Genomic DNA, 25,250 nt, shown 5'->3' with positions numbered 1-25,250 from the left:
AAACGTCAGACTTGAAACACAAGAGCCAACATCTGAACTGAATCCTGTTTTGAGCAAAATGTGCCAGTATGAATATCTCCCTGATGCCAAAAAAACTTTCCGATTCTTGATTGGTAGAAATTGCATTCAAATACATTGCCAGAACTCTCTTCATTAGCTAGACAAATTTTAGCTATTCCAACAAGTTCAACTAAATCAGAGAGAGTTTTTAACTCAGGTGGAAATGTCGTCCGATCATCCAGACACAACTTACACCCAGAAAAAGTAGAACAAATCATCTTAATCAGAGAAAACATTGTCTTGTTGGAAAAGTTTGGCAAATAAATTCTGAATTAATTTGAAAAAGTTGTTTACATTTGACAAATGTCATTTTTGTCTATTTTTCAAAACCATGTTTCCATTTTTTTTTTTTTTACTTGGATTTTAATAAATTTGTTTTCAAAAATTGTTAAATTTCTCGTCTCGTCTCGGTCTCACGAGAAGTACTAACTTCTCGTCTCGGTCTCGTCTCGGTTTGAAAAAACCTAGTCTCGCTCATGGTTAACTACTGAAGCTACTACGCCAAACAATGTGTCAATTAATTTATATAAAAACCAAACTAATTAGCTATCACAAACTTTATTAGAAAATTTACTCTCATCTGTACAAGTTTTATCTCCTGAAATGATTAGACAATATCCAAAAGCATCTCCAAAAAAAAAAACATCAAGAGGAGAAAAAAGAGAAAATTAATAGTTATAGCAGACACACCAAGATGACCACCAAAAATATAATCTTTGACTTACAGAAAACAAAATATATTTAACAAGCGTATCAATCCAACAGCAAAAAAACCTATTTACTGCAAAAGTGTCTAGCTCTATTAGATGTACGATAAAATGATTCTTGTTTGCAAAAAAATATATATTGAATTTTTAAATATAAGCCTGTTATATACGCAGAAAAATTAGATAGAGTCTTTAAACCCAGGAGAATTTTGATTAGTCCAATGCGCATGAACAGTTAACATCTCAACGTTTGCATTTGTTTTCAGAATTGAACAAAAAAATGCAAGTATTTCAGTCGTCAACTTGTTAAAGAAAAAAGTAGAATTTAATACTTTTGATTTCCTGAAATAAAAACTAATTTTTAGACGCCAATTGCAGATGACTTTATTCAACTTCTTCGCGCAAACAATGCAGGAAACATGTCGAGAGGTTTTGGGATAATATTCAAATTTGATTTTTTTATGTTCAAATCCGGTTGAATGTAACTATATTTTTTAAAACTATATTTTTTCAATTGGATTACGAATAAATTTTTATTGAAATGAGAAAATGAAATTTTAAGAAAAATTTCTTGCCGTTTTATTCTATTTTCTGAACTGCCCAAATAACAGTTAAAAATAAAGCTACACATTGTCAAAAGCAACCCCACAATATGTGGTAGTTTTAGACAATGAGTAACTTTGTTTTTAAGCAGAAAAAAACCAGCTACAATTTATTTTAACTAGCTCATCTTTTTTTTTACATAACTAATAGCTAAATTACCTTTTTCATCAAAATTTAACTTCTTATCAAACAGTTCGAAAGCTGTGGTGTCTTTTTGAGAAGTGTCCTAATATGCCCGCCCCCTCTTTTCCCCTATTTATTATCTTAATGTATTTCCATCTGCCTATGTATATTTTCTATTTGGATATCACAAATAAACATGATTGCAAAAACACAGATACTATAGAACTGAAAATAACGCAACTAACTAAAAGTGACACAGTGTTTCGCGTAAAAATCACACAGAATGTTGGGTAAAAATTACACAGAATGTTGGGTGAAAGTTATCTGGGATGTTTAGCTAAAAAAATTACACATGATTTTGGATAAAAAATTACCAAATAAAGCAGTAATGAAAATTTAAATAATGGCTATGTGTTTTTAATAAAATGTTTGTTCCATTGACTATAATATCTATTCAACTAATTACTAAATAAATAGTATATACACTAATTTATTTGTTAAAAGAAAAAGATTAAATAAATTTTATATAAAGGGTATAAAAGTTAACTTTTATGCCTTACTAAATATTTTTTAACTGGCGTCCAGTGTCTAAGCCTAAAGGTTAACAATCATAAAACCCGTTTTCATATGGCTTTTTTTTTGCGTAATAGTACTGCGGAAACTTATTTTCAAAATATCGGAGGTATTCAATTTCGCTTCTTGTGATTTTATTACAAAAACATTTTGGTTGATGCAGAAAAATTGAAGGAGGTTCCTCTCCTATTTCGTAAAGAAACGCGGTAATTTCGTTTTGCTTTTTAACTAATCTCTTATTTGATTGATTTTCAATAGATTGATCATCTGATTGCTCTTCAATTGATTGGTCATCTGTTTGACTTTCAATTAATTGGTCATCTGATTGTTTCTTAATTAAATTTTCGTCTGATTTTGTCTTATTTAATTGGTCATGTATATGTTTTTTAATTAACTGTTCTTCAGATTTGATCATTTGACAAAATTCACTCACTAATTTATTAAGTTTTTTGTAATCTAGAAGTTTTTTAGAAAATATTTTATTGTGATATGTTTTTTTTATTGATAAAAATTTTTTCAAAAAAAAATCATAAAGCTTGACATCTAAAGAGTTCCATGATCTTATCATTGTCGTGGCGTTAATAGAAGGAGTGATAGTTTTATAATTTAAGTCAACACTTGTCATTTTCTTTGTATAAATAATGTCCATATAGTTCCAGCATAGCATATCTTTTAACATAACTGCTGCTTCATCAAAGTACTCAGATATCATTACAAAATCAAGGGACTTGTTCAGATAATTTAAAAAATCCGTAAACGTATTGTTGTATAACCTCTTGGAAAATCTTGGAAAGTTTAAATCAAATGATTGGCTATTTTGTAATAGAAAATGTAAAGACCCAATTTTTCGAAAGTAACGATAATATTTTCTCGGATTTTTAATATATTGTTCAACTGGATCACGATACCGTTGCAATTGGAATGATTTTGTAAAATTGCCGTAATAAAATGCTGAATAAAACTGTAAAACCGGTTCACGTAATATTGTAACCGTTTTAAAAGGAGTTTTCATTACTTTAAAGAACTCGTTTCTGTTGTAAACAGCATGATTGCATAATATATTTGCAGACTTTAATCTCAGCCTTAAGAAGTCAACAGAATTTTTACTAAAAGAATAGGGCCAACGAAACATGTTGTTATATAATGGTATTGCTATTGATAAGTTATTTATGTCTGCAAATCTATTAAATATACTTGTAACGGTACTACTTGCGGTTTTATGAGTTTTTAGAAACAAAATATTTATTTTTTTGTCGTTACAGCTCTCGTCATGGAAGCTATGAAAATAAAAAATAAAACATGTATATTATTACGCGTGAATAAAACAATATGTGAGATTAAGGTGGTACTTGGGTGAAAAAACAAAAATCTTTATTTCTTATTATTTAAATTTGATATTTTGGTACAACAATTATATACAAGTAACAAAACCAAAAAAAATTTTTTTTACAGAAAAACTCTTTTTTCAAAATGTCACTTAGCGGTGCGTCAAATTCAGAAAAAACCACCCGTAGAATGATGACAAAATTTTTACAGTTTGTTTATAGTATAATTTTACAGGAATGGGAGCAGAATTAGCCTAATTGCGAAACTAGATCTAAGATAAATAAAGTTCAAATACCTTGCTTATAAAAAAGCTTCAAAATAAAACTTTTTGAGTAACTCTGGATCGAAATATATTTTGCAAGAAATGTTAGTCTAAACCTGTATCTAATAAAAAGTAACGACGATAAAAAATTTCAAAGCTTAAATCAATCAAAAGTTATATAATGCACCGTCCAAAAATTTTAATTTTGAGATTTAACTAATTTATTTCAAAATTGAAAGTAATAATATAATAAAATATCACTAAATTTCTTCTATAAATTCAAAAATAAAATGATTTCTATGATTGATCATCATAAATAAAAAATAATAATAATCTCCCTAATATAAACCATAATCATACTTCATTCCGTTTTCTGATTCATTATTATTTATGAAACCTCTACCAACTCTTCGAATACGCTTTCTTTGTTGCTTAACAATATCAAGCGATTTCATTTCCATCGACATTACTCTTCGTTTGTTATTTGAAACACAGAACTCATTTGAATAAAATCCTGGAACAATACCTAAACCCTCTAAAACCTTTAGAATTCCAACAAAATAATCTACTAAAGCAGTAGCTTCCATGAAACTAGCTGAACCAGTATGATTTATGTTGCATTCATGAGTTGCAATATTATCTTCATATTCATCTAAACCCTTCTTTGCTTCCCAAGATTGACATGACTTACAGACTTTAGATCATATACGATAGTCAATAATCTTTCCTGTATCACTTGCTATTTCTATTACAATACTATTTAACAACCTTTTTTTTGCCATGATCCATTTGAACTGTTACATTTGAAATGCCATTTTCATCTGTGACATTTATTAAACACTTTAACAATCATTGGAGGTGGCATGTTTAAATATTCAGAATTTTCTAAACTGGTATGACATTTACCAATTTCCCTCATTGCAATAACAGAACGTACAATAAAGTACGTTAAAGATTAAAATTTAGATTAAATCATTATGCCAAATAAATGTTGTTTCTATTGTTGTGACAAGCATGTGTGACAAGCCTTGTCTCACCAACCGTCAAAGTGAAAAAAACAAAATATCTAGTGAAGTTGATAAAATATCAGTGTATCGGTTTCCAAGTGATAACGTTGAGCGTGAAAAATGGATAAAAGCTATTCCAAACTCTAATTTGGTTGTTACCAACTATACTGTTAAATGTGAGTTATACTTGTCTCTAAATTTTGATATAGTTATAGCGCGTAGAGGAAAACGTCGACCAAAAAATGCTCCTTCTGTTTAGCTAGGAATACCCTTTATTTCAGATTCCCACTGCTAATCCAACTGAAAGAGCCACTAAAAGATCTTTAAGTGGCATTACATAGAAGTACATTAGATGTTGAGCTAGACACAGAGATAAAGACACTTTTTGTGACATTTTGTGACAATAATAAATTTATCAATAGCACTGATCACCAATATCCAGTTATATCGTTTATGGTTGATGGCTATTTTGTTATACAATCTTCCCAATTTTTTAATGAAATACCTTTTTTTGCATTTAAAATTTATGAAAATCTTACCTTTTCATAAATTTTAAGCGCAAAAAAACATTTCATTGTGGGATTAAGGGGTTATTTTTCTAGCTTAACAGTGAATCGAATCATAAACGTTGACACCTGGTCTATATTTGATGAGATACTTTGTTATTAAAGCTCCTTGAAAATGGACAATAAAAAAGAAGTAATTATGCAAGATATTTCAGTTATGGGGCTAAAAATAATTAGATTTTACTTTATACACATGAAATAGTTATACGCTCTTTTGTATATTTTTCAAGATCGAGGGCATTATATAATCGCTTAAGAAATGGTAATGAATTTAACGAATTACTTTAAAAAATTCTAATAATAATAAAAACAAATTAATTTATTCAATTTCTAATTCTCTTCCAAATAAGCAAAAATTATGTATTATGCTACTTGATGAAATATATATTTTTTTAAAGTTTACTTTACCATGGTGGAACTATTTCTGGTAGATCGGAGGATTACACAGTGGAATTGTCTAAAACATTGTTAGGGATTATGGTTGTTTGTTTAAACGGGGGTCGAAAGGTGTTAATTAAAATGATACCGGTATCAAAATTACGATCTGATTTTTTGTTTGAACAGATTAATTTAACCAATCAAATAATTGAGTAAGTGCAAATGTAAAAGCTATTATAAATGATGGGAATCGTGTCAATCAGGCTTTATTTTAAATGTACACGTTTGTTCTGAGAAAACCATGGTTAAGAGTAGATAGAAAGTATTTACTTTACGATTTTTTACACCTCATAAAAATATTCATAATCTTTGTTTAACTGAAAAAACTCAGGATTTAATATTTGACAAAAAGGGAGTAAACAGGATCTCAAAATGAACTTATTTAAAGCATCTTTACAATGCAGAATCCAAAAGCTTTCTTAATTATCTGACCTGAATGAAACTTCTATTTCTACTTCCTAAACCTGTTGAACGACAGTGTGTCTTAAAAAACTTACGTTGCTCTTTTGCAACATCTTGGCATGTTTCATAAAGATGTTAACGACACTGCTATATTTATCAATAGAGTTATTATTTGGTGGAAAATTTTAAATGTCAAAACCATTGGTGCTGATATAAGGCATAATGATCTTTTGCCGGCTGTTATCAATAATTCTGATGACAACCGTTTGAATTTAATACTACAATTTGGTGATATGGCACCCAAATTAAACGTGTTAAACAGTTTCCTAAAGATACTGCAACTTGTATATATCAAACTTGTTATGGATTAGATTTATGTAGATATTTACTTAACACTACGCAAAACTATGTACTTCTTGGTAAATTTACATCAGATCACCTGGAAAAAGAATATAGTATACTTCCTCAAGGTTCTGAAGGTACATATTTTGTTAGTGTTCAATAAGTTATTGAAAAATTACGAATCAAATATGCATCTTTACTTTTGAAATTAAATGTAGATATTGACAACTTTAATGTGAAGTCTGATCATCAATGTGCATTATGCTAATATAAATTGTATGAAGGCTGCTGTGATATTCTTGATAACTTGCAAGATCTGGAATCTTCTATTGCTGATAATGTCAAAATGTCACTTATTCACATTGCTGGTTATGTTACACAAAATGATAAAGAACGAACTGGTTATGAACTTTTAGATCAAACGACGTTCTACTATCAGAAATATGGTCACTTTTCGAAACTTTTGGATTATGGTTGATTAAAAATTCCAACTGATAATTCGTGCCAATGGACATTTTTTTGTTTTTTAATTTTTCAAATAAATAAAGATCATGTTTGGAGTAAATCTTTAAGTAGTATTTTTATGACTATATTAGACTATTATTTATTGGATATGGAAGAACATTATTGTGTAATATTGAGCAACATTTTTTTTTTAATTTATGTACCACTGTCACTTCAAAATCTGACAAAGAACCTGAATTAAAAGCATTAAAAATCTCTTAAAGTCTGCATAACTGTCTACTATTTATAATATATATAGTATACTATTTTATATAAGATTTATAAAAGTTTCATAGAGTAGTTGTTTTTTTTTTTCAGATTTTGTTAACAATTTTAAACAAAATTTATCTAGTATTCTTTATTTGGTTTAATAATATTTTCTGCTCAATATCAAAAGATATCAATATTGTATTTTAGATGTTAAACCAAAACTAAAAATGTAGTTATATAATTATGTAAATGTGTGAAATTTTAAATTAGAAAAAATTTCTGTGCGTTTTATTTACATCGTTTATTACTTAAGATTATTTTTTCTTTTTTTTTCTTTTTTCATCAAAAAAAATTATCAGGCTATACGGAGAATTAAAAATACTTTTTAGTTTTACGATTAGGTAAAAGATAACTACATCTGTCTAACAACATCTGTGGAATAGTCCAAAATTATCTGTACTCTTTTGTCCAAAATCATCTGTGTTTCTCTTTTATTCTAATAACATCTGTCCAATATCATCTGAAAATTCAACGACCCATACCAACATCTTTAGAAAGGTGTAACTACATCTGGTAATTTTTCTTCAAGTCAAATAACATCTGGAAGAATTTTTTCCAGATCTAGTTACATCTGAAAAAACTCCTCTGTGTAACTATATATGGTTAAATAATGCATTATTAGTCAATTTTTGTTTTCCAGATGTAATTACATCTGAAAAAATCCTATATGTAATAACACCTGGTTAAAATAATGCATTATTAGTTAATTCATCTTAAAAGTAACTTCATCTAAAAACACACAAATGTTGTTGCACAGATATTGTTAAACTTTGATAATTTTAAAGATGTAACAACATCTGTAATATTCATTTAATTTTTGCACAGATTTTATTAGACACCAATAAAGTTTCAGATGTTGTTGGACAGATGTTATTATACTTCATTATATATACAGATGTTGTTGGGCAGATGTTATTAGACATGGAAAAAACTGGTGCTGTTACCCTGACGCTAAAATTATGTTTTAACGATTTTATTATCTTTTTTGCCGTGAAAAAGTGGACCCCCACAAAAAAATCTGGTTGCGCAATAAATAATAGGTCTGTAGTAGAGAAAGCTATGAACACATCAATGAAATTGATGACTTTTTGCATAAAGTTTACTTTTCTGTAAATTTAATGAATTTAAAGCAAACTAACCACGGGTTTCTACTCATATTTTTGGAGGCTTACCATAAACCATAAAGGGTTACTTTGAATTGCGGGGTAACTTTAAATACAAATCTTTTTTTTTTTTTCAAGTTCTAATAATGGCAAAATTTTGTATGAGACTGTTCAAACCTCAAACATCAAAGTATTAAAAATAGTTTATGTTTTGATTATTTAAAGTTTTACTTTGTTTATTGGTTATTGTTTCTTAAAAAAGGAATTAAGTATTTCGGATGCTTTTCTCAAAAAAATTATTCAGAATCATGGCGTACTTTATAACGTACGTACGTTATAAAGTACGCCTTGCCGTACGTTATAAAGTACGCCTTGGTCAGAATACTTTCTACACTGCCTCAGCTTGTGTGGCAGCTTGTTGTTTAAGTTGCATAGTTTTTGTTTATACATTTATTAAGCATATAAAATCTAAAGAAGTTTGTTAGCCTACTAAAGTTATGCTCTATTACTATAGTATAACATACTTTATTGTATATATTTTTTCGCATACTTTGAATAACGTTCAAAGTAACCCCACTACATAAATAGTCAGAAACATGAAACAACTTAAAATTTCCTTTGTCATGCATATATTAAAAAATAATATTATTATGATTAGAAATTAAAATATCATGTGTAACATAAATAAAATATAAGCAGTAAGTCACACATACACACATTGTTTCTATGTGTGTGTGTGTATGTGTGTGTGTGTGTGTGTGTAAACTTTTTTTTCAAAACACTAATAAATGTTAAATCTTTTATAAAAAGTATGTCATATAAGATGTGTGAGTATATTCAGTATTGTGTTGAGTTAGATTTGTTAAAAGCACTTTTATTCATCTTTAAAGTTGTTTTTGTTTAGAATTTCATAGCATTACTATGCCAGGTTTATACGGATAAAAAAATTGATACAAGGCAGTATATAAATTATATTGAATGCCAGTTTTCAAGTTTTATGCTAAAAATAAACATTATTAGATGAAAATATTAATAAATGTTCATTGGGTGAAAGTTGCCGGATGGTATAATAAAGTTTTAAAAATTAATCCAAAAGCACATGGAAAATCCATCATTTTTACAAATATGCAAAAATTAGCAATTGTACAGTATGTTATGTTACATCAATCATGTTTAGTGCCTCTGGTCAAATTGTCTCTGGTTATGTTTATAAAGCTGACTATTTATGGACAACAAGAACCGAAAGCGGATGGACAACAAGACGGACAACAAAAACCAAAAGTCGACTACCTATTGTACAATACAATCAAAGTACAATACAATCAAAAGACGGTTTGATTCTACTCACTTTATTGATTGGTTTGTTATTGCTTTTTTTCAAAATTTAGGAATGTTCCAATTAGTTATAACCTAAGCAATCTTTACAGTGAAAAGGTGCTTGAATCTACTAAAAAAAAAAAGCATATTATTGCGAAAAAAATAGTATTTTGTTCTATAACTGGTAACTCTACCCATTCATTGGAATTTCTTAATGTTGCATTTTATGGACCTTTTAAAAAGTATTGGAGAAAAATACTTATTCAATCAAAAAGTTCTTGTTTAAAAAAAGCAGAGACAATTACAAAAAATCTCCTTTGTACTTTATTTACTTATAGACATTATATTTGTCAGATCAAGAAGTAAAGAAATCAAAAGGTAATCATCAACTTAGTAGCTCAGTTGTTTTGAAAGAAATATAGGATTTACCCATTAGATGCAAGTATTATCTTCAATCATTTGCCAGATGGTAGTTGTAATTTTAGTACATTAAGCAGTAATTAATGTACTTTAACAATTGTTTCATGTTGATGTCAAGGAAAAAGCTGGCTTAAAGGGATAAGAAATTACTTTTGACCTTGTTAAAAGTATTTCTTTTAAGGATTTTTTAGCAAAATGTAAAGATGTTCCACTTGCTTAGTCTGTAAGTGAAACTGATATAAAAGAGGCTTTTTTTATGCTAGTCCACTTAAAAGATACCCATTAAAATAAAATACTAAATGGGTGTTTGTAATGAAATAATAGTATATTATTTTTGCAATAATAAATTCCTGTGAAACTAGACTGTTGCTATTATTAAATTTTAAAACAAAACAATGTGTTTTTGCATAGGTTTTGCTTTTACAAAAAACGCATTCAAAGTTACCCCATTTGTGGGGTAACTTTGAGTATTTGAATTGATTTTATACAAAACCCTTATATTTAAATATTATTTTGAATTTGATCTATGTAAGAGTTAATCTTAGCCCCTATTTTTGTTTTGTTAAATTTCAAATATTGTCAAAAGTGAAGGAAGAGCAAGTAAAAATATCTCAAAAACGTTCAAAGTAACTCCGGTTTATGATAAATCAAAATTGGTTGCTATGGGCGTTGGTACGGAAGTTTGAGTTTGGAGTTTAAGAGTGCCTTTTTTAAAATGGAAAGTTAGATATCATCTGAATTTTTTTAAATGAAACAAATTACATTGGCATTTTCTACATAGCTCAATTGAATTAAAAACATTCACTTTCAAATTTTTAATTGTTACTATTTTTTCACCCACGTACCACCTTAAAGCGTGTGAATGTTTAAGAAATGTTTTTAATAGTAAAATATAACTAACATAAAAAAATAAAACTAACATAATTTTACAAAACTAAATCATGAAGGCAAAAAGAGTTAAGAAATTAATCCATACACTGATAATGAAATTTTTATTTCAATACCGTTTTAATTCATTACAAAAAAAGAGAAAAAATTACCTCAGCCTAAGAATCACCTTTGTATAACATAAATATTAATGAGTTATTTTATAAATATGCTTTTTATATAAAGACTGATGTTTTTTAAAAACTCAAATTAACATTAATTTATGATCTATTCGAGAATTCTTAATTCTAACAATACGCAATATTTAAATAACAATTTTCAAATCTGTAAAAACACTTTTAAAAAAAAATTAACAACTTTTGTTATTTACTTTCATATTTTGGTTATAAATAGAATTGAGTTTACCTTGGTGGATCTTGAAACGGGTATTCGTCTTGTTTTTCAACACGCCCCTTAATAATGATTTCATCTCGTAAACGAACATCTTTTATTTCAATCCAGTTTTTTATTGATAAAATAACTTGAGTGACGATAAGCGCAGTAACTTCAATAAACCAAAATATGCACAAAAAAAAGCAAATTTATTAATAAACATTTTTACATATAAACAGTTTTATATTTATAACTTAGGCTAATTCATATTAGTCTTATTCAGGCTTACGCAAAATCACTAGCTAAACGGGAATTGGGTCTAAAATACGATTTAATAATAATTAAAAAACTTCTTTTATCTTACAGTTTTACTTTCTTTTATATATACAGTTTCGAAGCATATAAATAAAATTAATTTTGGCGAGGCAAGAAGAAGACTTATTTAGCCTTATCACCGAGACCCATTCTCACGTATTTACAAAAACCGTAATATTTAAATATCTATAGTAAACAAACTGTTTATTAAAAAATATATAAAAGTAAAATAGATAACAACTTGTTGTCATTTAAAGAAAAATTTAAAGAATCAAAGTTTAAGTAAAGAGTAAAATCAAGTGAATAAGAAAAAATAAATAAGGTATTATCATTTGCTTAAAACTTAAAAATTTAAGCTAAGATTTAAAAATAAAAAGTAAATAAATTAATATACACCATAGAAATAACATAAATAAATTAGTGTACTTCATAGAAATAACGTGAATAAATTAGCAAACGTCATATAGGTAATACCAAAATTAAGATAATGAAAAAAAAGTGTCTATACACTCAGTGACATAATTTTTGTATTAATTTTTTTTTTTGTATTTGAGTTTAATTAAAAAAAACATTTAAAATTGGATGTGTTAAAATCCATAAGTAAGAATGCCTGTTTTGATTCATTTTTAAACTGCTCTATACTAGTTTTATGTGAATTTATAATCTTGGGAAACATTTTCCACAAGTAAGATCCACAATAAAGAACTGAATATGAAGTTAGTTTTGAATTATATTTTGGGACAACAAAGTTCTTATTTGAAAATTTTGTTGGATGTTTATGAACTATTTTGTTAAAATAGGATTGAAATATTTTAGGAGATAATCCTATATTTTTTTTATACATGAACATTAAAACTTGGTGTAAGTTGATTTTATATATATTTAATGCTCCAAGTATGCTCAGAAGAGGCTTACTAGGTACAGTTCTATCTGCTCCAAAATTATTCTGCACGCGTGTTTTTGTTTACAGTAAAAAATTTTTAGTTTTGTATGGTTTGTACTTACCTATGCAATATTGCAATAAATTAAGTAACAATGAATAAAAGAGAAAGATTATTGCTAAATTTTTTGATATTTTATTTTCAATACTTTTTATATGTAAACTCCAACGTAAATGTTCATCTAAGATTACGCCAAGAAAGTTTACTGAGTTTTCTCTTTTAATGTTAGTGTTATTGATTATTAGATTAGACAATTTGATGGGAATATTTTTTGATTTATTCACTTTGTGGAACAAAATAAAATTGGTTTTATCCACGTTTAGTGAAATTTTATTACTTATAACCCACTCATTAACATTAACTAATTAACTCATTAACATTAATTGTTTGTTTGCTGTTTCAAATAATTAATATCCCCAAGCTAGTTATTAACATTTCAACATTATGAAAAAGTTCTAGATAAGATTTCATTTCTCTACCTTGATTTTTAATAAAAACTAATGCCTTTCTTTCATCAAATATTTGAATTAGAATAGTTTCGATTTGCAACAAGTAAGATCTTTTGAATAAACTATTTAGAGCTAATTTATAACCAAATTATTCACTGAAAATAGTAAAAAAAAAATCATAAAAACCACTATATATATCACTCGTTTCTAATGTTCATAACAAGTTTCAAACACAAATATCGGAAAGTGTGGCAAATTAAAACTTTTTCCTTTTTGAGCTATTCAAGCAAAATATGAACGTTTTTAAAAACATCTTGCACAACCTCAAACAATCAAAGATTTCAATTTTACGTAAATTTTTAACAACGTAATATATTTTAAAACGAGCTGAAAAATTTGTTATATTTTATTAAAAACCTGATAAAATTAAAGCTTATTTTTCGATTTTACATCACTCTTAAAAATTGCGTGCAATAAAGATCTTTCCTAAAGTACATCGAGTGCTTGTAACCTTCTAAAATCCGATAATATCTTCGGATATAAAAGTATCGTGTAAAAATCATTAATTCATAAAAATATAAATTTAAATAACTAGTATTCATTATTATTACTATGTTAATAACTTCTAATATTTGTAAACATTTTAACAGTAGCCATTACGGTGATTCTCATTTCAACAATTTTAATAAATAAACTTTCACATTAATTTTAAAAATAAATTTTAGCCAAAAACTAATATACTTTATTAATTTTTAGAGCACTTGCAGATTTCAATTTGCAGCTAAATAACTATGGTACTTTATAACTATGGTACTTTATAACTATGGTACTTTATAACTATGGTACTTTGTAACTATGGTACTTTGTTACTACGGTACTTTATAACTATGGTACTTTATAACTATGGTACTTTGTTACTACGGTACTTTATAACTATGGTACTTTGTAACTATGGTACTTTATAACTATGGTACTTTGTAACTATGATACTTTGTAACTACGGTACTTTGTAACTATGGTACTTTGTAACTATGGTACTTTATAAATCAAGCATTAAAATTCAACTTAGAAAAAAGAAGAGAAATATAAAACTTTTATTAAATTAAAAAAATAACAGAAACTACAAAAGTTGGTTTAAAAACTTCTTTAGCAAAAAAATGGTACCTATGAAATTAAAGAATATATTTTTATAAATTATAATTTTTATATTTTTTAAAGTTAGCAAATGTTATTGAAAGTTTTTATTTTTTAACGAAGACTAAGACTGAAAAAAAAGAAATCTTCTTTAAGTTTTTCAATATATTAACACTATATTTTAGCATATATTAAACAAAACTAAAATTAATAAAGTCTTTAATAGACTTCTTTTCTGGCATAAAAAAAACTTCTTCAGTATATACGATCTGAGTCAGATTTCGGAACTTTAGAGTAATATTAAAACGAATCTTTAATTACCTTAAACTTTGACTTTAGCTTTTAACAATCTTTTCCGACAAATCTACGATTAAATAATCTACGATTCAAATTTAGAATAGTTAAACAATAACTCTATCTCTGTTATTTAGGACTGACATACAAGCAGATGCATATAATACGCAAATTATAGTCTTAATATGCCAACACGAAAAAAAGCTCATGCTTCTAAATAACAGTTTTTAATCACAATAAATTAAAAGAATTTTTAATTTTTTTTTGTGCAACAGTTATCTTATCAGCAAAACCTAATATTTCAGAATATAAATTTTTTTCTTTCAAATATTTTACATAATATACCAAGATCTGCAAGTTTTGTACTTGCAACGTTGGGTTGCATACATTGGATTCAAGTTGATCCATATACATTGAATCAAAGTTGAGTTTTAAATTTTTGCAATGTTTTACATGTGTTGGACCTATGTAACTGTACAAGGTGTTATTGTTCACGTTGGTATTAATTATTTCATAGAAATCATTATTAAACACATGATATTGGTTCAACGTTGGATTTGCATCCATAAAAACGTGCCTCTACAGTACATAAAGGTTATGTAAAATAAATAATACGAATCATTTTTCTAACAAATGCAATGAAGTTGAATAAATTCTTTAACAAGTAGCTAGAGGCAATTTAAGTAGAACAAAGTATTAAAATTGTAATTAAATGAAACAAGAAATCAGTTTTTCTTATGTTTAATATTAGATTTTATAACGAAATACTTTTTTTTATTGTTTGTTTCTTTCGGTAGTTTAAAGTATATGATTTGCTTTAAAAGTTAGGTATTGAGACCTAAATTTATGTGTAGTTCTTATGATGCCATCTTTGGCATCATAAGAACTACACATAAATCTATTTATGTGTACTTTTTTTGAGGTAACATAAACCTGGAGTAATGTGTAATTTTAAAATATTAGCAAATTTTTATGAAGTTGGGATTTCAATGCCTTCACCAGAAAGCTAGCGGCACACCATTGCTGCTCCGTGGGAAGACAGCTTTGAGCATGTAACAAGACGTCTTGCAGTGCCTGTTAGGTTATGCTTCCTTTTGCTCATTTATGCTGCATTGTCATCCTCCCAAGGACTGTCTGTACTGTTCTCGGATGAGTTTGTGCTACTTTCAGAACAATCAGATAGCGCTAAGCTAGTAAGTGTGGACACAGTCACTTCCATTGCCCTCTTTCGCTTAGATGGGTGGATGGTATTGGCTCTAGCAGGTTTGCCAGTCAAATAACCAACGTGACCTTTGCTCTCAATTGCAGTTCATTCAATGAATCAAAGTTTTGTTTTTTTCTGCAGCTTTCGCAGTCTTTCAGAAGTTTTGTTAGTTTTGCATAAATGGCTTGATCAGATACATGCGGGAAGTTCAAATTTTTGTTCCATAGGTATTTAAGCTCTACAGCAATTAAACCAATCCTCTCTCTCCGTTCTTTGGCTGTGGATTCAAGAAATTTGAAGCGTCAAATGACGTGGTTTTTTAGGGGCATGTAACTCCTTTCGCTCAAGGGTGCTTCATAAACTGCCACGTTGCCTCTTTTTAATGGGGCTTGAAACTGGACTAAGTTCTTTGTCCAGGTTTCCTTGTTTCTCTCCGTGTTAGAAGAGTTCTTCTTGAACGACATGTTGTCTTCTACTCATCAACTGAAATAGGAAAGGCCTTAACGTCAATATTAAATACGCAACAAATTAAAGAAACTGTTATTACGTTATCGATTGAACTTTTATTGTTAAAATATTTTATTTCAAAAAAAAGCAAATAAGGATTTTAGAAAATGAAAAAGGCAGACATTAATAAAATATTATATGCTCAATTATAATTTGCGAAAGAGTTAAATATAACTTACCAAATAATACAAGGATCTCTTTATACTTAAACTATAGAGAAAGCGCAATAATTAAAATAAGGCAATAATAATGTTGACACCAAATTAAGATAATTAAAACTCAACTACCAGCTTTGAACACCTCGCTTATATACCAGTTTATAGCAGACTGCAAAACAGCTGAAGAAAATTTCAGAACTCTACAGAAGCTTCCCGAACAATTACGTCACCGTGACATCACCGTCCTGGCTGACGGCGCACAGCGGTATACGATGTTCTGGAAAATTCTATACATTTCTCTGCTATATAAATAATTGCACAAGTCGGTTTCATGACATATGTTATATACAGTATATATATATATATTTATATTATTTATATATATATATATATATATATATAAATATATATATATATATATTTATATATATATATATATATTTATATATATATATATTTAAATTATTTTTATCTAAATGAGTACGCGCCTTATATATACTTTTCCAATACTTTTTGAAACTTTCGAGCAGACATAGTTAATATGATGTTTCCATGTGATGTTCTCGTCAATGAAAACCCTCAGGTATTTAGTTACAGAATCTCTTTTTATTTCATTATGGTCAATAAAAATTTTTGGTAAATTTTGGGGTAGAGAACGTTTTTTCGAGAGCGGGTGGAAAAAAATCCATTTTGTTTTGCTTATATTTAATGTTAATTTGTTACTTTTAAACCATTTAGATATGTTTTGAAGTTCTTTGTTCATAACGGAGAATAGTAGGTAGATGTCACTGTTAGAGAGAAATAAGTTTGTGTCATCAGCAAACATAATACTTAGAAGATTTGATGCTTTATGCAAGTCGTTGATATATATTAAGAACAAAAGAGGGCCTAAGATGGAACTTTGCAGAACACCACAGGAAACATTTAAAAACTGTGTATGATTAAGTTCATTACAAGAAACAAATTGTTTTCTGTTGGATAAATAACTTTGAAACCATTTACTAACTCTTTCATTTATTCCGTAATAATTAAGTTTATAAAGCAAAATATCATGATCCACAGTATCAAATGCTTTTGAAAGATCGATAAAAATCTCACTTACCAACTGAATAATTGAATGCTCGGTTGAGTTATTCTTCTTAAAGCCAAACTGATTGTTGTATAATAAATTATTTAAACTAAAATAATTAAATACTCTATTGAACATGATTCTTTCTAGTATTTTTGAAAATATAGATAAGATAGAGATAGGCCGGTAATTACTAATGTCAGATTTGTCACCACCTATAAATAGTGGAATAACTTTAGCAATTTTCAATTGATCAGGAAAGACTCCTTGTTCGATTGATGATTTAAAAACTTTAAAAAGAATATATTTTAATTGTTCAAAGCAATCTAAAATTATGTTACCATTGATTTCGTCAGGTCCAACTGCTTTATTTTTTTTTAGTGTTTTAAAGGCTTTTTCGAACTCATCAAATAGTAACTCTTTAGATTACTCATCCGAGTGAATGCAGTTATCCATCGGTACTAAAAAATCTTTAAATGATGCTTCAGTGTTAGAAATTAATTTAGATAATTTAGGGCCAATTTCAACAAAAAATTTGTTAAATTCGTGAGCTATTGTTTGAGAATTAGTTATATTATTGTTATCTACTTTGATCATGTGTGGAAGGGAACCTGAGCATGGCTTTGATTTACCGATAATTTCTTTTATTATTTCCCAGGAGCGTTTACAAGTATTTTTGGCTTTATTGAGAATTTTAGAATAGTAATGTTTTTTTAATTTTTTTCGAACTTTTTCAAAAAGATTTTTGTAGTCTTTGTATATTTTCTCATTGGCGAATGATTTGTTTTTTAGATATTTTATGTATAATTTCTGCTTAACTTTTGATGATTTTTTTAAACCTTTGGTAATCCAGGGAGAATTAATGTTTTTTGATTTAATGTTTTTTCATGTAAAGAAAAATTGGCATCATAAACTGAGTAAAATGTATTGAAAAATCATCGTAAATTTTGTTTGCGTTATCACTTAAGTTGATGTTCTTCCAATGAAGTAATGATAATTGTGTTTTAAATCGCTCAACATTTTTTTGGTTATAGTTGCGTAATTTAACTTTTATGTTAGTTTTGGTCATAATTTTAGAGTTGAAGTTTATGATAAAAAAGACAGGGAAATGGTCAGATATGTCTGTTTTTAAGATACCTTTATTTAAGTCACTGTTAAAAATATCAATTGTTAGAATGTTATCAATTAGAGTAGCCGATTTAGGAGTTACTCTGGTAGCGCGATTTATTAAAGGAATGGCTCCCATTTCAAAAATAGAATCATTAAAATTTTTAACTTTAATGTCCGTAAAGTAATGGTAAATAAAACACACATGCGATACAAGCAATTCATATTGAAATCCCCTAAAATAAAATTCTTTTTTTTTTTCAAGAATGCCTATTTTGAAAAGGTTTCCTTCAAAATACATGCTCATGTTCTCGGCCAGACCATTTGGGGGCCTATAGCAACAGCTCAGTAAAGTGTTTTGTGATTGATTGTTTAGAATTTCAATAGTTAAAATTTCTTTGTCGCCGTCAGAAACACTTAAATCATTCCTAATATAATGCGCAATATTTTTCTTGACATAAATAAGAACTCCTCCACCGCGTTTATTGATAAGTCTCTCTTGAGAAATTAAATCAAAGTAAGGAAGATTAAAATTTGAAGTAGTATTTAAATCTTTTTCAGTTATCCAGCTTTCGGTTAAACAAATTATATTTAAAAAATTGTTGGTTTCTTGAGAAGATTTTCAAAATTGCGGTTTAGGATTCTAATATTTATATGAAGAATTCTTCGTTGATCAAAATTATTGCTTTTTGTATATTTATAAAAAAATTCTTCTAATTTGTTAGGATAGTAATAAGAACAATCCGTAATAATGTCATTGAAATAATTAATATCTGGATCAAATTTTTCATCAGATGCGAAGTGTCTCATTTCTGAAAAATTACAACTAAACGATTTAAAATCATTTGTTACAGACATTTTGATTGCGTTATCTCACATTCTGCAGCCTTTTGATGTTTGTGTATTTTGCAATGGCAAAGATGATTAACGTGATATTTTAAGAAAATTTTTTGTTGAAAGTGGTTTTAGCAATTTTTCCGAAAAAGTTTTTCTAAGTCTTCTTGCACAGTTGTAGAGACGCAACAAATCTTACACTCGTACTCAAATTATTGCTAGTTTTAAAAATACTGGGCTTTTTCCATTAAATCAAGACAACATTGACAAATCAATATTACAAATTTGTCAAACTTTTAATAATACTTTAATAACATCATCAGCAGTTACAAAATCACTACGCAGCCTAAGTTCTTTGCCTCAAACTGTTCAACAAACACAAACCGTAATTCCGCCTGCAACTCCAACTTCACTTCCAACTTCACTTCCAACTTTAAATTTAACTCCTCAAGAAGAATTGGCGACCCGTGTAAAAATCAGCCTTAAAACAGCTCTCTTGAAGCAATATCAATTCTAAAATACTTACAAGCATCCTTCAAAAAAAAGCCAGAAATATCAGAATAGCGGCTGGTTAAGCTTTTACAGAAGAAGCATAATTTAACCAGTTAAGAGAAAAAGAAGACGCAAAGCTATTAAAACGAACATATGCTGCAATTGCAGCAGCAGAGGTAGAAATTCCTGCCAAGTAAGCAAAAACCAAGTACAAAAAGTGCCCAAAGTTTTTTGAAAAATCAAGTTGCAGTTCGTGGCTTTGTGAACCCTGTCTCCCAAAAAGATATATAAAAGGCAAAGAATTCTTTTGCACGAAAAGTTGCAGAACCTAGTTTATAAATTTTTTATTTTTATTTCAAGCTTAAGCTTACTCGTGTTTTTTTAATATTTTATTTTTTGCTAGTTTTTTGTCAGTTAGTTTTCTTAGTTAATTAGTTGCTAGTTTTATTTTTTTTTTAGTTTTTTCTATTTTTATTATTATTATGTGTATATTTTAACATTATAAATAAAAATATTGAATTTATCAATTTATCTATGTTTTTTTCATATAATTTGGAACTATCCGCTTTTAAGGACAATTTTCCAAAAAGCGGACACTTTTTAAAAAAATAAAATCTTACTTTCCATAGAAACTTGAAATTAATTTTTTTTTTTTTTTTTTTTACATTGCAGAATTCTCAATATTAAAAAAGTTATTTAGCTTTTTGTGAAGAGTTTCCGGTTTACGGTTTAAGCTCATAGAGAAAACTTTAGCAAACGTACCATAGAAATAAGAAGAAAGTTAATTATACAAGGAAAGGAGCTACGACGAAAAGGATAGTAAGCTAAAGCTATGTATAATAAATCAATCACGCATAATTTTTAAGTAAGTTTTCTATATATTTCAAAGTTGTAAAGATATTTACTTCTAGAATGAATTTAAATCAGCTAATTAATTTTAAATCTAGTTCATTTAACTTTTTAAAGTAATATTTTTTTACTTGATAATGAATCCAATCTGACATAAAACATCTTAGCAAAGCAGATGCTTTACGAAACTACTCTTACTTTTATAAAAATGAATTGAAAGATTTTTCTTAAGCTGAATTTTCCTAATGTTATTCATTTTAAAAAAAGAAGCTGAAAAAATATTTGTGATAATTTTTATTATAACTTAAAGGAACCTTCTAATATTTTTGTATAGTGGAAGAGCCAAATTAAAGTAAGTGTATTTACATAAAGCATGTTAAATAAACTTACTGTAGTTTGGCTGTACCACTCGTTTTTTCATTGCCATTTAATCTCGTTTATTCATTGCATAGTGCTTAGTTGATATGGCAAATATATAAACTTAAATAAATAAATTGGGGTACTGCAAAATAAATAAATAAACTTGGGGTACTGCAAACATATTAAAACAATTTTATCGCCTAAAGAAAATGCTACACGTCTTATTTATCTTAAAGACCGTTTTATTATGCTAAGTCTTTTTTTATTGAAATGAATATTCAAATTTAATTTAATATTTTTGAAGCTCTGTGTATTTCATTTCGAGGAGTTTTTTTATGAAAAAAAAATTAGTTTTGAAACATTATGATTTTTCTGAAGAATGGAAATTTATTTCTCATTTAAAAGAAAATTGAAAAATGTTCTTTCAATTAAGAATATTCTTATACATTTTTAAGTTTTCAATTAAGAATATTCTTATACATTTTTATGTTTGTTTTGTTTTATCATTAATACTCTTCTAAATCTATCATCTTATAGTATCTTGATTTTTTGTATAAATATTTAATTTTTATTTTCAATTTTATTTTTGTAAAGTTTTATTTAGTAGGTGTATGTATTATTTTATTTGGCTAGTTTAAATGTATTATTTATATTTTTATATGTATATTTCATGTATATTTTATACATAAAAAATCATTTATACATAATTTATACAAAATCATTTATGCATACAAGTATTAAACCTAAAAAATTATTTCATGTATATTTTATACATACAAAAAATATTATGCCTAGATTATTTATATAAACCTTTAAAGTATATTCAATTTTTGTACTGTAAACTTGAATTTTGATTGGCTTATATATTACTTTATAAGTACGACAAGCATTATGTATATACCTCTTGTATTCACGTGTATTCATACGCAAATAAGAGATAAATTTATATATAAGCGGATCTCGACGAAAGGTCATATAATCTTTTGCGAGTATCCACGTTCTTATTAAAAACTTAACGAAATTTTTATTACTTATTTATATATGTTTTAATTATTCTTTTATTGTCAAGCTTATTTTAAATAAATAAAAAACACAAAAAAAGGCTTTTTTCTGCGCAACTATATTCAGTTATCCAAAATATATGTAGCTTTTGCACTTGCAATTTTATTGAAATGCGAGATAAACAACGTGTCCAATCAGCAGCATAGTTTTCCATTTTTAACAATATCCTTACTTTTTACTCATAGCGGTTGTAATTGGACAGAATATTTACTTTCTATTTGATTAATAGCAGCGTTGTTTTTGTCATACTTGTAAATTGTAAAACAATTACAATTATTTTAAATTTTGTAAACAGCAAAACAAATTATACGAATACACACACAATTAGAATAAATAGAAGCTCCATTAGACACGCCCTGACTAAAATAAAATAAACAAAAGAAACAACAAATTCCTAATGGCGCGACATAGATACCTTAACGGCCATATCAAAAAAACAAAACAAAAGCAAAATAAAATAAAAAACTCTTTCGGGCTTGAATTACCCAAAGATTTTGTGCGGTTCACACACACAAATTGATCATACCAAGGATGCCTTCTTTTTTATAATCTTTTTGATTTGGCTCTGGACGTCTAAGATTATTGTTTTATATTTAAAATTGAGCAAATAGATAAATAAGACATAAAAGTTAGATAATTAATAATTAGATGCTAATGCAAGTAAAAGTAAATATAAGTTTTAATAAAATAAAATAACCTTTGAAAATATTTAATTTATTTACATCATGAAGAAGTTTTCGTTTGAGAATTTTTTCTATTGTTCTTTAATAAAGTAATCATAGATCAAGTCTTTCAGTAGCTATCCGAAAATTTGAATTCCAAATAATGCTTAGAACTTGTAACTTGTATTTTGAAACTGACAGTTTATAATTTATTTTTAAACTGTTACAGCATTATTTTACCAGAATTAAAATGTCATGAGTTGGAATCTTCTCTCCAAAAACTGAGCAACAATCCATCTTTCAATCAACTTATCTGTAACAATCTCTTAAATTGATTTTTAATGCTTTAAATATTTCAATACATAAAAAATAAAAAATAAAATTTTCGGAGTTTCGGATGCCAAAATTAGTTGGCTTTATAAACTAAGGCACATGTAGTTAATATACAATGAAGTACGATCTGTAAATTTAATAAATTTGATGATTTTTCATTAAGTTTAAAAAATTTATTTTATATATATATATATATATATATATATATATATATATATATATATATTTCTCTCTATATATATATATATATATATATATATATAGAGAGAGAGAGAGAGAGAGAGAGAGAGAGAGAGAGAGAGAGAGAGAGAGAGAGAGAGATAGAGAGAGAGAGAGAGAGAGAGAGAGGAAGAGGAAGACGGGGCAAGATGGCGAACGTTTTGAAAACCTTAAGTTATTGCAAAACTATCAGTCATTAAGCATTAATACTTTGTCCCTATGTTTATGTTATCAAAATGACTCACTGCCTGCAAAAATTTTCGTTTGCAAGTAAAAAATTTGAAATTAAAATTAAAGTAAAAAGTTTATAAATTTGTCTTCTGGTCTCGTGACCGTGGCAAGATGACTTTTTATGCAATTTCTGCCTCCAATTTTATAAAATTTTAAAAACTATTAACTACCCTAACTGAAGTAACACAAAATGAACACGTGTGGCAAAAAAAATAATAATAAAAAAGTTACACCTGAAGGACACATTTTATTGTGAAATACCGAAACCGAGGCATATTTTTTAAAGCGCAAAAAGTAAATTTATGCGTGTAAAGTTGCGTTAATAGTATTTAAAAAAACCAATTGCCGTTTTAAAATACAAGATGTAAATATAGTTTCATATATATGTGTGTGTGTGTGTGTGTGTGTGTGTGTGTGTGTGTGTGTGTGTGTGTGTGTGTGTGTGTGTGTGTGTGTGTGTGTGTGTGTGTGTGTGTGTGTGTGTGTGTGTGTGTGTGTGTGTGTGTGTGTGTGTGTGTGTGTGGGTGCTCGCGTGTGTGTAAGATTTCAATTTGAAAGATCTGTGAAATATGATTGGAATAATAAAAATAAAATATTTTTTATTTATCATAATATTTGATAATGAACTATTTGTTTTCTTTGTTTTTCAATTGTCACTTTTATTTGATTAGGTAAATTCTACTTCTTTAGTGTTGATTTACTTGGTCACTTTAGCTAGAGTTAATTGTTTTTGGAAAGCTTAGTTTTAACATTTCTTGATGCTTAACTATCTTTTCTTGCTTAACTACCTAACAAACATTTTCGTAGTGAACTTGCAGTAGACTTATATATAAGCATTTTGAGCAGTGTATTGGAGTTTTATTCAACGATTACTTAGCGGACCATTAGTGGCATCCGCTACAAGTGGCCAACTGATAACTTTCCATTATGTGATATAGTAGCTAGTCATCAGCTTTGTAACCGAGGAGCAGAACTATAATGGATCGATCAAAATGCCTTTCCACTTATATGTTCACTGAAGTTCCGTATAGAATGTTTGCTGGGTATGCCTCAAGATATATATATATATATATATATATATATATATATATATATATATATATATATATATATATATATATATATATATATATATATATATATATATATTGTTGTTGTTATTGCTTTTATTATTACCAAATTTATTAATAATAATATTATTATACTATTATTATACTTTCATACCTAATGTTATACTATATATAAATCGCTCACCTCAGCAATAAAGTTTGGAAATTAAAAAGTACAAAGAACAATTTTAATTGGCAACTGGAGGAAATAAGTTGCTAATTGATTAAAGTTTGCTTTTAATATTTATATTGCTATGTACTATTTTTAACGATAAAAATATTTACTTACAAAAAGAGTTTAATAAAATAAATAACTTCTTACCTATTTTAACACACCTACGAAACGAGCAGACCATCCCAATGTATAAGTAAAACTATTAACCAATGATATGAACCCAAACCATCCTAATGAAGAAGAAAAATTATCAACCAATGATATGAATTTAAACCATCCCAATGAAAAAGAAAAACTATCAACAAACTATATGAAGTAAAAATATCACCTTAAGATAGAAATGGAAGTTAAGTTCTTTAAACTTTGTAAGAAAAAATTAATTTTGAATTTCAATTAATTAATTATGTGCAGGTTTAAATTTATTTGAACGTAACTGTTAAAAAATTCAAGTAGATCAATACAA

General features: G+C 27.3%; 1 protein-coding gene across 1 annotated transcript; it reads right to left on the bottom strand.

Moving 5' to 3' along the window:
• Window positions 1-1,849: 1,849 nt before the first annotated feature.
• LOC105846546 (galactose-3-O-sulfotransferase 4) lies at window positions 1,850-25,220 on the bottom strand. The gene is made up of 4 exons (XM_065793617.1): window positions 25,116-25,220; window positions 24,935-25,017; window positions 11,317-11,455; window positions 1,850-3,343 (listed from the first exon to the last, which is right to left on the bottom strand). Exons 2-4 carry the CDS (start codon window positions 24,966-24,968, stop codon window positions 2,095-2,097), a joined length of 1,422 nt encoding a protein of 473 aa, XP_065649689.1. The 5' UTR covers window positions 24,969-25,017; window positions 25,116-25,220; the 3' UTR covers window positions 1,850-2,094.
• Window positions 25,221-25,250: the final 30 nt, after the last annotated feature.

This window comes from Hydra vulgaris, chromosome 03 (genome assembly GCF_038396675.1).
Source record: "Hydra vulgaris chromosome 03, alternate assembly HydraT2T_AEP".
NCBI lineage: Eukaryota > Metazoa > Cnidaria > Hydrozoa > Anthoathecata > Hydridae > Hydra > Hydra vulgaris.
The sequence above is the reverse complement of the archived record's forward strand: the minus strand, read 5'-3'. Positions and strand labels throughout refer to the sequence as shown.

Bases quoted from the DNA above. Each gene is read 5' to 3' on its own strand.
- LOC105846546 (XM_065793617.1), bottom strand. From the start codon at position 24,968: ATGGTCTGCTCGTTTCGTAGGTGTGTTAAAATAG. The intron at 11,456-24,934 runs GTAAGAAGTTAT...GGTTTATTGAAG, and splicing joins TCGTAGGTGTGTTAAAATAG to TTACTGCGCTTATCGTCACT. The intron at 3,344-11,316 runs GTAAACTCAATT...TTATTTTCATAG, and splicing joins CCGTTTCAAGATCCACCAAG to CTTCCATGACGAGAGCTGTA.